At 40.6% G+C, this 16,239-nt stretch overlaps 1 protein-coding gene across 3 annotated transcripts in view; it reads right to left on the bottom strand.

The window, feature by feature from the left end:
• The window catches only part of afg2a (AFG2 AAA ATPase homolog A), a 377,888-nt gene that overhangs the window by 279,551 nt on the left and 82,098 nt on the right, over positions 1-16,239 (bottom strand). For all 3 annotated transcript variants that reach the window (XM_059965085.1, XM_059965086.1, XM_059965084.1), the window contains exons 11-13: positions 15,955-16,164; positions 13,818-13,871; positions 7,036-7,115 (exon numbers count right to left, since the gene is read on the bottom strand). In XM_059965085.1, coding sequence (XP_059821068.1) covers positions 7,036-7,115; positions 13,818-13,871; positions 15,955-16,164 — 344 coding nt within the window. The remainder of the gene's footprint in view (positions 1-7,035; positions 7,116-13,817; positions 13,872-15,954; positions 16,165-16,239) is intronic.

The following is a 16,239-nucleotide window of genomic DNA, read 5'->3' as shown; positions in this document are numbered from 1 at the left end:
TCCAAGTGTAGCCTCAACAGCACCCTGTATAACTACACCATGACTTCCCAACGGTGCCCTGACTTATGATGGCCAGTGTGTGAAAACCCTTCATCACCACTCTGTCTACCTGTGACACCACTTTCAGTGAACCATGCACTTATGGTCCCAAGTTCATCTGCTCTACATTCCCCAGGGTGAAAGTCACTGTTAAAGTCCTAGCTTGATTTGACTTTCAAAAATGTAACACCTCATTTTTATTCAAATTAAACTCCATCTGCCATTCCTTAGCCCACTTATTCAGCTGATCAAAATTGCTCTGTAATTTTTATAACCTTTGTCATTATCCACTGTACTACCTATTTTTGTGGCAACTGCTAACTTACTAACCATGCCTTGTATATTTTTATCCAAATCACTGATATTGATGACAAACAACAATGAGATCAGCACCTGACCCCTCAAGCACAGCACTAGTCACAGGCCTCCAAGTACACCCATCCACCATCACCTTCTGCTTTCTACCAACAAGCCAATTGCATATCCAATTAGCCAGCTTTCTCTGGATTCCCTGCATTCTCTCTTATTTTACTCATGCTCTAATTTCTATCTGATTAACTAAAAACTGGATGCATAACAACCAACCTGCCATTTATAGCCTCTATTTCAATACCTATTTAATCAGCTGATCCCTTTAATTATGCATTAAACAATAATGCCCAAATGCATATTGAACAAAGTGTTTTTCAAGTATGTGTTGGTAAATTAAAAATTCTGTAATAAAATCAATTACTTACACTCTATTTAAGACCCGCCCCCATTTTCTTAATCATTAGTGTCAAAAAGATCTTGCTATTGTATGTTTTAAGACATCAAGAAATGAGGCCAGTTATTTGAACTTGAACTGTTAAATCCATAGTTAAATGCATAGTGGAAAATTAGGAATTTCAGAATTTTCAATGCTGATGGAATATATGTCAAAGACACAATGGTATGTAACTTGGAGCAAACTTGTAGCTGGTAGCTTTGCCTCAAACCCCATGGGTTTTGTGTTCCTTTTGGTACCGATTGCATCACCAAGCAGTATCCATGCACATCTGTCAAATTACTGTTTCATGGATTAGAAACAGTGAATTAGCAGGAGTAGCAATCACCAGCACTGTCAATGTCGCTGGATCCTCGATTTTTGTTACTGATACATTCATCCATCCAACTATGGCAGAAGAGTTCCATCTAATTCCTGATAGGGTTGTATTTCGGACGCCTTCTCCTTATAGCTGCTTTGTTCATATGGTGCTGATTCTTGACTGTGAAACACTGTCCGCAGTCAAGTTCTCTGCATATCCTTGCTTAATGCCACCAAGCCTTTTCCACCAATATTAGTATCTTCTCAAAAAGCTGGTATAAAAAATATACTCCTGATCTTGGTTCAATAACTACCAAAGTTTCCCAAATCAGAGTAGCAAAGTTTGCAGGACCAACTTTGGTTTCAAAAACATAGGAAGGAATTATTGCCCTCTGTAGGCACAATTTAAAGTGTGGGTGCTTTCAAATGTATTGCTATCCAAGCAACATTTCTTCAGGCTGCAACAAATTTAAACTTACGAAAGAAACCAACTTTGACATCAAACACTCTCTGAAATGGCCTTGTGGGTCATGAAGTCTCATTAATTGGCTACAATAAAGCACAATAAAAATAAAAGCAGTAGTAATCTGGGTACTCATATATGACAAAAACAAACTGAGGCCAGTCCGTCAAACATAACAGCTGCAGAAAACTCCGGAATTGCAGCACTTGTATTTTTAAGAGCACCATGTTTAGCCCCTTGAGAGGAAATTTCAAGTCCAGTCCTAGTGAACAGGATGACAAATTTTTATGTAAGGGTTCCATGTGCCATTAATCTGGGCAGGCTCACTCTAAGGGGCAATGGATAAAAAAAGTAACATAAATAAACCATAAATATATCAAGTTTGAGAACTGGTACTGAAATAAAGCAATAGCTTCTAAGCCTTTCTGCCAAGTTTAAAATTCTGTCCACTACCAAAATCAAACATAATTCAAAAGCCTGTGTGTGAAAGAACTCAGTGATCTTAAATTACATGTTTAAAAACCAATAGGAAATTCTTGCTAGTACCAGAAAAATATACACGTACACACACGCACACACACACACACACACACACACACACACACACACACACACACATAAAGTTTAAACTACATGATTTCATGCAAAATCTGAAATCTCTCTGCACTTTGCAAAACAGAGGCAAAAAATATATTTTTACCACATGCAATACAGTTCATTTTTTTTACAAAAGGAGAAAGAATAGTCAATATTTCCAATTTGTTTTAGTGCTGTGACAAGATAATGTGGAAACTATGATGTAGCCCATTATTAAAGGATTGAGCTAGCAAAGTCTGATGCAGAACTTTCTGAAAGACCCCATTCTTCTACAAAATAGAAGGCAGCACAGCAATCTAGAGTAGAGGTTCCTGAAATGCTGAGAGTTCTTCCAGCAGACTTGCACATACAGCCTAGAGACATGTTGCTCACTTGGGCTGAAAGGTATTATTGAGTCTGACATTTCTGTCAAGGTTGCACAGCAGAAAACTGTCAGCAAGGCACTGCTGCCAACTCAATCTTTTCAATTCTGCTGCCATGATCATAATTAACTGTCATGCTTCTTTATTTCCTCCATTTGCTGACTCTAGTGAAATATGCCTTGGCAGTTCTGGGCTTCCTATGGTGCTCAGCCATTCGTTAGTAGCAGGAAATGGTATACATCTTTCTTAAGCATGAAAACTCTCAAGTCAACAGTCAATGATAAATAATAGCACTATTTTGTTAAATCCAAATGATTAACTAAAAGCCATCCTGAAAAGAATAAATAAGAACATCACCTTGTGGCATAAGTGTGAAAAGGTCTACAAAAGAAACAGGTGTTTAACAAAATGAAAGGTCACTGAATTAGAGTAAAACAAGGAAATGCATATTATAATCAAATTAATATTAATAATTAACATTATTAAAGAGAAATTTGAATCCAACATGGTTAAAATTATTTTATGCTGGGGGTTTGAAATGCAGTCAGTTTTTTGATCGGATAATGACAACAAAACCTTGAGATGACTTAGATTCTCTAGTCAGTGGCAAAGGGACTTTACTTGCACCTGACATTGAAGAAATGAGTTCAAATGACTAAGTGGTATGTGAGTCCATGGACTTTACCTTTTGCAGCATTGGTTCAAAAACTCCTGGGCACCTAGCCACAGAGATATCAGTAAGCTGACTGTGTAGGCAGTTGTATTATTGAATTCTAAGACAAGTCAAGTTGTAAAGTCCAATATTTCTAATAAATTAAACATATCACTGAACACATGCAGTATTTCAAACAACACACACAAAATGCTGGTGGAACACAGCAGGCCAGGCAGCATCTATAAGGAGAAGCACTGTTGATGTTTTGGGCCGAGACCCTTCATCAGGACTAACTGAAAGGAAAGATAGTAAGAGATTTGAAAGTAATGGGGGGAGGGGGAAATGCGAAATGATAGGAGAAGACTGGAGGGGGTGGGATGAAGCTAAGAGCTGGAAAGGTGATTGGCGAAAGTGATACAGAGCTGGAGAAGGGAAAGGATCATGGGACGGGAGGCCTTGGGAGAAAGAAAGGGGGAGGGGGGAAGCACCAGAGGGAGATGGAGAACAGGCAGAGTGATGGGCAGAGAGAGAGAAAAAAAAACGAACAACTAAATATGTCAGGGATGGGGTAAGAAGGGGAGGAGGGGCATTAACGGAAGTTAGAGAAGTCAATGTTCATGCCATCAGATTGGAGGCTACCCAGCCGGTATATAAGGTGTTTTCCCTCCAACCTGAGTGTGGATTCATCTTGACAGTAGAGGAGGCCATGGATAGACATATCAGAATGGGAATGGGACATGGAATTAAAATGTGTGGCCACCGGGAGTTCCTGCTTTCTCTGGCGGACTGAGCGTAGGTGTTCAGTGAAACAGTCTCCCAGTCTGCATCGGGTCTCACCAGTACATAAAAGGCCACACCAGGAGCACCGGACACAGTATACTGCACAAGGCGACTCACAGGTGAAATGTCGCCTCACCTGGAAGGACTGTCTGGGGCCCTGAATGGTGGTGAGGGAGGAATTGCAGTATTTGACAGGGGCTAAAATAAAGCAAATTTTAAAAGCATTTAAGTTCTTAAAAATCCATGGTAGTTTGAGGTATATACTGTATCTATGGGAATTTTATCCAGAGCTGAAGCTGTTTATTGGGTCTAGAGAAGCAACATCTAAAGCTTAATAAACTACAAAAAGCTCACTTACATTTCATGCAATAAAATACAATAATTTCAGAGTCTTATGGGAAGCATTGTTTATTGATCATAGAAATCTACAACACATTACAAGCCCTTCGGCCCACAATGTTGTGCTGGACATGTAATCTACTCTAGAAACTGCCAAGAATTACCCTACCACATCGCCCTCTAGTTTTCTAAGCTCCATGTACCTATTTAAGAGTCTCTTAAAAGACCCATACAAAATGCTGGTGGAACACAGTAGGCCAGGCAGCATTCATTGATGCCTCCTGGCCTGCAGTGTTCCACCAGCATTTTGTATGTGTGTTGTTTGAATTTCCAGCATCTGCAGATTTCCTCGTGTTTGCTCTTAAAAGACCCTATTGTATCCAAGTCAAGTCAAGTCACTTTTATTGTAATTTCGACCATAACTGCTGGTACAGTACATAGTAAAAAAAATGAGACAATGTTTTTCAGGACCATGGTGTTACATGACACAGTACAAAAACTAGACTGAACTACGTAAAAAACAACACAGAAAAAAACTACACTAGACTACAGACCTACCCAGGACTGCATAAAGTGCACAAAACAGTGCAGGCATTACAGTAAATAATAAACAGGACAATCCACCTCCACCACTGTGGCTGGCAATGCATTCCATGCACTCACCACTTTCTCTGTGAAAAATTTACCCTTGACATCTCCTCTGTACTTATTTACAAGCATCTTAAAACTATGTTCTCCTCATGTTAGCCATTCCAGCCCTGGGAAAAAGCCTCTGGCTATCCACATGATCAATGCCTCTCATCATCTTACAGACAATTCCCGATTAAATCAAAAATTCATTAATTTCTGGAGTGTATATTACAGAAGAATAAAAACCAATGCACTCTGTAGGAATGCACAGAAACTGTATCAGGTTTTCGGTGCCTAACTGTATGTGTACTCCAGAAAATGATGTCAGTCTCAATGTATAATAATGCTATTACAGTTACAAAACCAAGGCCGTTAAATCTAGTGAGCAAACAAAGGAAAATCAGAATGCAATTGGTTTATTTCAAAAGGTCCCATTACTGATTGCTTTCACTGATGGGGATTTGTATGTATCTGATAATTTATAAAGGACTGTTCCAAAAACTACATTAAAGACCTTTTCTACTGGTTATAACACCAGCATATTCTTGGGATTGCAAAGGATAATGAACTCTGAAACTGAAATAGCTACTCACAGATTTGGTTGACATAGATGGCCTTTCATAAAATCTAGCACAGGAATACAATTTTCAATCTGTGCAATTAACGAACATGACCACTGAAATACCAACTACTAAAAACCATAAATGAAACACATACTACTGGGAATGAACAGCATATCTAATATTAGCTGACTAGTTTCTGAGAATGACATCTCCCCAGAATGCTGATTGAACTATAAACCTGTCTTTTTCTTCTAGGCGCAGATAGATTATAAATACATTTTCAGAATTTTTTTATGGCAGAGATTTCTATTTGCCTTCTTCAATGGATGCAGGAGATCCTAAGGTACTACTCACAGAACAATTGTAGTTCAAAAATGAATCACGCCACTAACTTGAGAATTCCCAGCCATTAACAAGAACCAATGAATTTTGCCAAGTTCCTGCAAATTCAATTATTTCCTATGCCAAATTTGCTGTCAAAAATGTTAAGGGATAAGAATGGAAATAACCCCAGAATATCACCACAATCTGTTGAATTACCCTCTGACTCCAGATCTTCTTCCCCACATAGTGGCTGAATCAGACATGGTAATCAAATAAGGACAACCTAACTAGACGTACACAAAGCCACAGGATTAGTGGATTTATCCTGAATGTCTGAAGAAAATCAGGGCAGGTTAACATATCTGGCTTCCCAAGATTTTCACAGCTTCTACCACAGAAAAACAGCGCCAAGACAGTGGAATTCACTATTGCGTCCAGAAGGCTGTAATACCCTTGCTCAGAAGAGGAGGTACTGTTCCTTGAGCACTTAGGATAATGCTGAATTGCCAATTACTTGCCAGCTCAATTCTCCATCTGAATTTCACAACTCTCCCTGTCTTTGGTCTGCCGAGCCATTTAAAATCTGCTCAATGTAAGCTAATCACTAGCTTCATCAACTTCTTTTGGCCGATACCACTACCACTTATGTCAATCTTTCCTGGTCTCTTGGTCTCCAGCTTATTACAGATAAGCCCTTTATCATCATCTTAAATCTTGTTTTACTATATATGTAGCAACTACAAACATTCCATCTTGTGATAAGGTTGGACTAGCATGGACTTGAGATGGACCTGTACAGTTTCTCACCTCTTATACTGTATGCACAAAAGGCAGTGATTGATGCAAACAAAGAGTCAAATATAAAAGTAAAGCAATAAAAAATGTAAAATGCCAAATGTTTCAAGTAATTAAATGAAAGAAATAGACGATTTTCCACTCCATCATTGGTGATAGACACAACCAAAGCACTTGTTTGACCACTTCAGGGAAGTCTGACTTTCACATGCTTCTCCAGATCCAAACAACAGCTCTTGACAAAAATGTTTCTCTCCGATCCTTCCCCAAAAATGAAAAACAATTCATTCTTTACGATGCTAATAAAACTTAAGATTTGTAGATGTTTTGGTATTGAAGAACTGATGCTTCACTATTGTAATTAAACAAACATTAAATGTGGGGGTGTTCTCAGAAATAGATAAAATAATTGCAGTACTCACCTTCCCCTCTCAACAGCCAGTGCATCTATTTCATCAAAGAAAAGGATAGAAGGAGCTACGGCCCTGGCCTTCCTGAAGATCTAAATAAATAAAGTAAATCAAGGAATGAAGGCTGATTTTCCAAATATAAAAAAAACTGTTTGAATAGTGATTTCACCCCACTGCATATTTGCAAAACCGTACCGTAACCTTGCTAAATGACTTCCCAGTGATGTTGCCCCTCCAATCTGAAATTTATCAGCTCAGAATAGTTAACAATCCTTTACTCTATCTCTCTACCTTTTGCACTTAACTATTTTTCCTCTGAAGCAGGGGTTCCCAAACATTTTTATGCCATGGACCCCTACAATTAACCAAAGGATCCATGGATTCCAGGTTGGAAAACCCTGTCCTAAAGAAAGCAGTTCAGCTGTGTACATCTGCACAGATGACACATCAACTGATAACTTATTTATGAAGACATTTCAGAAATGAACACAGGCTTAATTACTGACTGACCCTTTCACACACAAACATAACTCCAGCAGTGTTGTGCCAGTACGAAAGAGAAATTGAGAACAGAGGTAGCAAGGCACAGGTGAGGGAAAAGCAGTGGCCTGCAGAATAAAAAAGCAGAAATGAGAACAATAAAAAAGCAGTTGAAAGGATAGGTAATATTGAATAGAAGAACTAGGAATATGGACAAAGGTTTGCCAAGCGTTAAGTTCTGTTTAAGATGGCGCTGGTGGCACACAGCAAAGACCTGCTCTCAGCAAACTAAACCACTGATCACTTTATTAATCATATTTTTTGCAGTAAACAATCTCTGCAACCAATAGTTGTAAATTCCCTTTCATTGTAGAGCTTCTGAACTAGCTGCATGACTGGGCATTTTTTGCAGTGTGCAGTCTCCAAGATGCAGGACGGTTGCAGTATGGCACGTACAGGCTGAGTCAAGGCAGCAGGGCCCATACCCAAGAGTGAGGAATGAGGCAATGTTTGGCCATTGCTGGAGTGGGCTTGGAGCTGATTCGAAGCAGCAGGTCCAAGCTGAAAGTGAGGCAGTGAGGCTCAGGACGAAGAATGGGGGAAAAGCTGACTGATTTAAGCGCCAGTCCAGATTGGAAATATCAGTTGAGAAACAAATCAAGGAGGTGGGACCCGGGCCCGAGGGCATAATGGAGCAGTAAGGCCTGAATCTGAGAGCAAGAAACGATTCACTGTTTGGCTGATTTAACCTCCGGACCAGATTGATATGGTCATGGTGTCAGGGTCAGAGACAAGGGACAGGCTGGTGTTTAGCTTGCTGCTCGGTGAGGTTTACTCATCTCTGCACTGAACTGAGGCTGTGGCCTGCAACTAATGGGCTCCTGGATCGGCTGTGACTGGCTTTGAGGCTGTGGACTCACTTCAGTGAAGTTTAGTTCTGAATGCTGTTTGCTTACTTTTATTTGCATTATTTGTTTTTTTCTGCACATTGGGAGTTTGCTGGTCTTTTTTTACTGGGTTCTATTAGGTTTCTTTGTATTGAGGCTGCCTGTAAGGAGATGAATCTCAGGGTTATATATAGTATACATATAGTACCTTGATAATAAATTACTTTGAACTTTGAAGACTGGAATGTCACGTTAATCGGTGCAGCTTAACGTGACAGCTTAATGTTCTATGGATTAGACATTAAGACCATATAGGAGCAGAAGTAGGCCATTTGCCCCATCGAGTCTGCTCTGCCATTCAATCATGGGCTGATCCAGTTCTTCCAGTCATTCCCACTCCCCGGCCTTCACCCCATACTCTTTGATGTACCATGGCAAGCATTCTGACTGCCCAGCATGGAGACACCACTGCACGATCGCATGAGGTTGCAGAAAGTTACAGACGCAGCTACTCCATCATGTATCATGTGCCTAACCCTCCCCACTATCAAGGGTATCTTCAAGAGGCAGTGCCTCACGAAGACAACAAACATCATTAAGGACCATCACGACCTGGGACATGCCCTCTTTTTAATACTACAATCAGAGAGAGGTACAGGAGCCTGAAAACTGGCATTTGGTGGTTTAGGAACAACTTCTTCCTCTCTGCCATCTGATTTCTGAACGATCCATGAACCCGAGAACACTATTTTGCTATACCTTTTTGTGCATGATTTATTTATTGTGATAATTGATACGGTTGTTGTCTCTGCTGCCTCAAAACATAAAATGCCAGTAATGATCAATCTCATTCTGATTCTGAAAGACTTTGCAGTCACTAAGTACTCAAAAATAAATTTGCTGCAGTGTAATTTCAGAGATTATTATTATAGCTGGAGAGATGGTAATGGATCAATTCCCCTCCAGCACTGTACTCAGAGGGGGTGGAGGCCTCCAGTGCACCCCTTTGTTCTTGAACCCTATGTGCTCCAGGCTGGGGTCAAAGTGAATGGCAAAGGAAATGAATTTGGACTTCAACAATAATTCCCCATGTACCATTGGTACAACATTAGCCAGATCAAAAAAAACTTGGATGACTAGGCTAATGTTCACAGAGGTTAAATCACAAAATCTTAAATGTAATTTCTTTACAAGATTGAGAGGGGCTTTGGGATTCCTTTGGGGAAGTGAGCATGGTGGAAGTTCCTTTCCCTTTCCTTTTGGCCTCATGGCATTTTGATCTTACAAAAGTCATTTGAAGTTAAATAACGTGGCAACTACAGCTATTGACTTACAAAAAGTGAATTTTCAAACAGCAATCACAGGGATATAATCAGAATCAGGTTTAATATCACTGGCATATGTTGTGAAATTTGTTGTTTTGGGACAGCATTACTTTGCAACACACAACAATAAAAACTATACGATAAGTATATCTATATAAAAAAGAAAATTAAATTAAATAAGTAGTGTAAAAAAAGTGGAAAAATACTGAAGTAGTGTTCATTCAATGGCTAAAGCGGAAAAAGCTTTTCCTGAAATGTTGAGTATGTTTCTTCAGGGTCCTGTACCTCCTCTGTGATGGTAGCAATGAGAAGAAGGCATGTCACGAGTGATGGGGGTCCTTAATGATCAATGCTGCCTTTTTGAAACATTGCTTTTTGAAAGTGTCCTTGATGCTGGGGAGGCTAGAGCCCATGATGGAGCTGGAAGACTTTATAACTTCCTGCAGCTTTTTCCAATCCCTCCAGGCCAGACAGTGATGCAACCAGTTAGAATGCTCTACAAAGAGCATCTGTAGAAACTTGTGAGTGTCTTTGCTGACGTACCAAGTCCCCTCGAATCCTAATGAAATATCATTGCCTTCTTTGTAATTGCATCAATATGTTGGGCCCAGGATGATCCTCAGAGATGCTTACACCCAAGAACTTGAAACTGCTCACCCTTTCCAATTGTGATCTCTCGAGGAGGACTGGTGTGTGTTCCCTCAACTTCCCTTTTCTGAAGTCCACTATCAATTCTTTCGTCTTACTGACGTTGAGTGCAAGGTTGTTGCACTACCACTCAAGCAGCTGATCTATCTTGCTCCTGTGCGCCTCCAGTCACCACCTGAAATTCTTCCACAATAGTTGTATTATCAGCAAGTTTACAGATGCTGTCTGAGCCGTGTCTAGCCACACAATCGTGAGTGTAGAGGAAGGAGAACAGTGAGCTAAGCTTGCAACTTTGAGGTGTGCAAGTATTGATTGTCTGCGAGGAGGAGATGTTATTTCTGGTCCACACAGACTGCTCTCCCAATGAGGAACTCAATGATCCAGTTGTAGAGGGAGGTACAGAAGCCCAGGTCTTGGCGCTTGTTGATTAGAACTGAGGGTATGATTGTGTAGGATCCTTGGTAAGCAGGAGTTGATTCTACTCTTGAACAACCTGTCAAAGCATTTCATCAGTGACGTGAATGCCACTGGGCAACAGTCATTGAGACAGCTCACCCAGCTCTTCTTGGGCACTGATTTGATTGTCACCCTTTTGAAGCAGGTGAGACCCTCCGACTGCAACAGTGAGAGACTGAACATGTCTTTGAACACTCCTGCCAGTTGGTTGGCACAGGTTTCAGAGCCCCACCAGGTACACCATCAGGGCCTGACATATTGCAAGGGTTCGCCCTCTTGAAAGATGTTCTGACTTCAGCCTCAGAGACAGAGATCACAGGGTCACCAGATGCTGCAGGGATTCACCCAGCTGTAGTTTTATTCTCCCTTTCAAAGCATGCATAAAAGGCATTGAACTCAGCTGCCAGCATCACAGATGTTAGATTTCACTTTGTAAGAAGCATTGGTCTGCAAACCCTGCCAGAGCTGACGTTCATCTGATTCCACCTCTAACCTCTAATTGTTTATTCAACCTTAAAATTGTCTTCTGTAGTTCAACCTCGACTTCTTGTATATTTCTGGATCACTGAGCTTGAACGCCACAGATCCAACCTTTAGTGGTTTATGAATTTCCCGGTTCTTCTACAGTTTTTGGTTTGGGTATGTATTGTATGCTCTGGAAGATACGCATTCATCCACAAAAGGTCTTAATGAAGTTGGTGATAATTGTGGCATATTTATTCAGACATGAAGATGAAGCCCTGAATATTGTCCAGTCTACCGATTCAAAGCAGTCCTGTAGGTGCTCCTCCACTTCCCTTGACCATACTTTCTTGGTCCTCACCACTGTTGCTGTCCTCACCAGTCATTGCCTCTCTGCTGTGATTAGAACTACATCCCGATAATTGGACTTTCTAAAGTGTGGGCTTGGGATGGCATAGTAAGCGCTCTTGATAGTAGCGTATCAATGATCAAGCACGTTAGCTCCTCTGGTTCCACAGGTGACATGTTGGTGGTAGTTGTTCATGGACTTCTTCAAGCTAGCCTGGTTGAAATCTCCCACAGTGATTGGGAAGGCATCAGGGTATGCATTTTCATACCAGCTGATTACATTGTATGGTTCCTCCAATGACTGCCTGACGTTGGCCCAAGGTGGAATATACACGGCTACCAGGAAAATGACAGAAAACTCCCTTGGCAGTTAAAATGGATGACATTTGACCATTAGATGTTCCAGGTCAGATGAGCAGTATTGAGACAGAACTACATTTGTGCACCACAATGAGTTAATCATAAAGCATACTCCAGCTCCTCTGCCTTTAAAAGACTCAACCGTCCTGTCTTCCTGGAGGATTGTGAAGCTCATGGATAGCCTTTGACAAGGTCCCTCAAGAGGGATCATCTAGAAAGATTAAGATGCATGGGATCCAAGGTGAACTGGTTATTGGATTTAGAACAGGCTTGCCTGTAGAATGCAGAGGATAATGGTCGAAGAGACTTCTTCTAGTTGTTGGTCTGTGATTAGTGGTGTCCCAGGGATCAGTACTGGGACCTCTGCTGTTTGAGATGTATGTAAGTGACCTGGATGAAAATGTAGATGGGTGAGTTAGTAGGTTTGCAGATCATACAAAGATTGGTGGTGGTGTGGAGAGCATAGAAGACTGGCAAACCATACCATGGATATAGATCAGTTGCAGATATGGGAGGAGAAATAGCAGATGGAGTTTACCCTGGCCAAATGTAGAGCACCTTGGTAGGTCAAATGTAAAGCGATAGTACGCTGTTATGGGCAACACCCTAAACAGTGTTGATGAGCAGGAAGACCTTATGGTCCAAGTTCAGAGCTTCCTGAAAGTAGCTACACAGGTTGATAGGGTGGTTAGAAAGCATATGGCATACTTGCCTTTATTAGTTGAGATACTGAGTTCAAAAGTCAGGAAGTTATGTTGCAGCTTTAAAAAAGTCTAGTTAGGCCGCCTCTGCAGTATTGCATACAGTTCTGGTAACCCATTATATTAAGGATGTCCGAGGCTTTATGAAAGGGTGCAGAAGAGGTTTCCCAAGATGTTGCCTGGATTAGAGGACACATGCAATGAGAGGTGGGACTAATGTGTGCTGTTTTCCCTGGTGCAGTGGAGGCTGTGGGGAGAGCTAGAAGAGGTTTACAAGTTTATGAGAGGCCTATGTAGAGTAGACAGACAGTATATTTTCCCCAGGGTTGAAATATCTAATACCAGAGGGCATGCAATCAAGATGAGAGGGGGTAACTTCAAATGTAATGTGAGAGGCAAGGTTTTTTTTACCCAGGAAGTGGTGGATGCCTGGAATGTGTTGCCTGGGGTGTTGGTAGAGGCAGAAATATCAGGAGCTTTTAAAAGACATTTAGCTAGGAACGTGAATGTCTTTTCATGTGAAGAATATATGGTAAGGATATGGGTGGAAAATGGAAGGACATGGACATTGTGTAGGCAGATGAGATTAGTTTAGTTAGTCTTTTGATTACTAATTTAATTTGTTTGGCACGACATTCTGGGCCGAATAACTCATTTCTGCGCTGAACTGTATTATGTTCTATGTTGCACAAGCATCCCAACATTTTCAACATGTATATTTATTTTTGAAAAGGAACAAAAAACTGCAGATACCAAACAAAAATACTTAGCAGATCTGATAGCAGGTGAATGTCTATCAGAATTAGAAACAATCATAAATCAAATGTGTTTTAATCGGCAGTGAGAGAAGAGAATAGCAGAGAAAACATTTGATAAGCTTAAGACCAATTGTAGTATCAAAGGGAGTGTAGTAGAGTCTTACTGAAAAACACTGCAGAAAATGTTACTCATTTTTATTACAGCATGCTCATCATACATCATTGTACGAGTGAGATAAAACACAGCAATTCTATACAATCTTGTATTTTTAGATGATTTCACAGAGTAAAGCCACACAGAGAGAGCTGTTACAGTTAAGTACTTTGAATGTAATGAAAAGTAATTATATTCACTCTTTCCTAACCTACCTCTCTCACAGCCCGCTCAGATTCTCCAACATATTTACTCATTAGTTCTGGTCCCTAAAAATAAAGCAAATGGTTGACACATGGTTCACATACAAAAATGAACACAAAACAGTACAGATTAACAAGGGGTTTTAATACCCTTATAAATGCAGACAGTAAACAGACCCTAAATCAAATTTAAACTCTAGAATCTTTCCATTTCTTCAATTCAGCATAAAAATATACAGGATACTGGTGAGGCCACACCTGAAGTACTGTGTGCAGTTCTGGTCTCCATACTTGAGGAAGGATATACTGGATTTGGAGGCAGTGCAGAGGAGTTTCACCAGGTTGATTCCAGAGATGAAGGGGTTAACCTATGAGGAGCGATTGAGTTGCCTGGGAGAATACTCTCTGGAATTCAGAAGAGTGAAAGGGGATATTACAGAAACATACAAAATTTTGAATGGTATATATAAGATAGAAGTAGGGAAGTTGTCTCCATCGGTAGGTGAGACTAGAACTAGGGGACATTGCCTCAAGATACAGGGAAGAAGATTTAGGACAGAGATAAGGAGAAACGGTTTCTTCCCAGAGAATGGTGAATCTGTGGAACTCTGCCCAGGGAAGCAGTTGGGGCTTCTTCACTAGATATATTTACGATACAGTTAGATAGATTTTTACATAGTAGGGGAACTAAGGGTTATGGGGAAAAGGCAGGTAGATGGAGCTGAGTTTACGGACAGATCAGCCATGATCTTATTGAATGGCGGTGCAGGCTCGATGGGCCAGATGGCCTACTCCTGCTCCTATTACTTATGTTCTTATGAAAATGTCAGGAAGTATATCAAGCATTATTGAATTTCTATTCTTCTATTGTGAAAGGTGAAGGATTCTCTTTAACTTGGTTTTATCGTGGACTATTTTGCAACAGCATTCTCGCAAACTTCTGGCCTAAGTAGTCCTGGGCTTGGTGTAAGAATTTAGATTCCAATGCACTTAAATGAGTTATGGGTTCTACTAAGAATTCAGAGCCAAGTATAAAAAGTATAAAATGAGTATCACATGGCACAAGTTTTGTCGGCCAGTAAAGAAAACAAGGACTCAGCAGGTTGGGCAGCATCCGTGGAAACAAGCAGTCAACTTTTCAGGCCGAGACCCTTCGTCAGGACTGAAGAGGGAGGGGGCAGGGGCCCTATCAATCAACCAACTTTCATAGCGTCACCAGCACTAAATAATGTTACTACCTCTAAAGGGACTAAAGGGACTCCTGTCCCTTTGAGAAATCATTTGGACGTCCTTCACCATCTTTCCATGACTACATTTTTTTAAAATCAGTAAAACACAAAATAAATTGGTAACATTCTATTACTTCACCAGCAAAAGACTTATTTGTCATAATGAAATTAACAGATTGCAAATACACTGATGAGACTTCGCTGAATACTGATTTGATCTTTCAGTCTAAAATCACCTGCTCAGACAGCAGAGCAATATTAGGAACCAGCACACACCTTGCCTCTCCCCACTACACTGCACTGCTGTGTCCAGATCTTGGCATGGACACTTGCCTTACACTGGTGTTCCCATTGCCTAAGGCTTGGTGTGCAAGGCTCACCTCAGAGGGCTGGTGTTAGGCAGGCTAGGATGAGCAATGCAACCATTTAATGTATTGATGAGGGGCTCAGGAAGGCACCTCGGCCAACGTGCTGAGGAGGGCTGACAGAAGCTGCTCCATGCACTGATTCTCTATTCACCATCTACTGGGTACAATGGAAGCTTCTCTTAGCTTGGCTGCATAACTTTCCCCAGCCCAAAGATTTTCTGTGGCAACAAGCCCAATTGCCATGAAAAGAGCAGCAAAAATTCAAATATGAAATTGCAGAAAAGGTGAGCAAACACAAACACAATCCATTATGTCACCATTTATATCTAAGTCCCAGAACCCCTAATGAATATCAGTATTAGATCTATCAATAAATGTTGGCCTTATCAGCAACTGTCTCAATTCATAAATGAGTTAAAAACATTCTTTATCTTAATCCTTGAGTATTTCCTACACCCCGAAGCCAGAAAATAGCAAAGCAAGACTGGAAATAATCAACGTTACAACTTCTATCACTACCTGCCGCAACATTTGCAATTCGTACTGAGTTACCTTCACTGCTAAGAAATTTAGCCCACTCTCATTGGCCAAAGCTTTTGCTATCATTGTCTTGGAACATCCAGGAGGTCCAAAAAGGAGAATTCCTTTAGGAGGCTGAATTCCCATTCTGGCAAAAGATTCTGGATGTTTTAGCGGCCACTCAACTGCCTGCCTGAGTTTCAGTTTCACATTTTCCATCCCTCCTATGTCTGACAAGGACACCTAAATAACAAAAAGAGGTTGATTAATGAGTATCAACTTATGTAAACATTTTCATTTCATAATACTAGTAATTAA

Source organism: Hypanus sabinus, chromosome 3 (genome assembly GCF_030144855.1).
Source record: "Hypanus sabinus isolate sHypSab1 chromosome 3, sHypSab1.hap1, whole genome shotgun sequence".
Classification (NCBI taxonomy): domain Eukaryota; kingdom Metazoa; phylum Chordata; class Chondrichthyes; order Myliobatiformes; family Dasyatidae; genus Hypanus; species Hypanus sabinus.
This window is presented reverse-complemented; position numbering and strand designations above follow the sequence as displayed.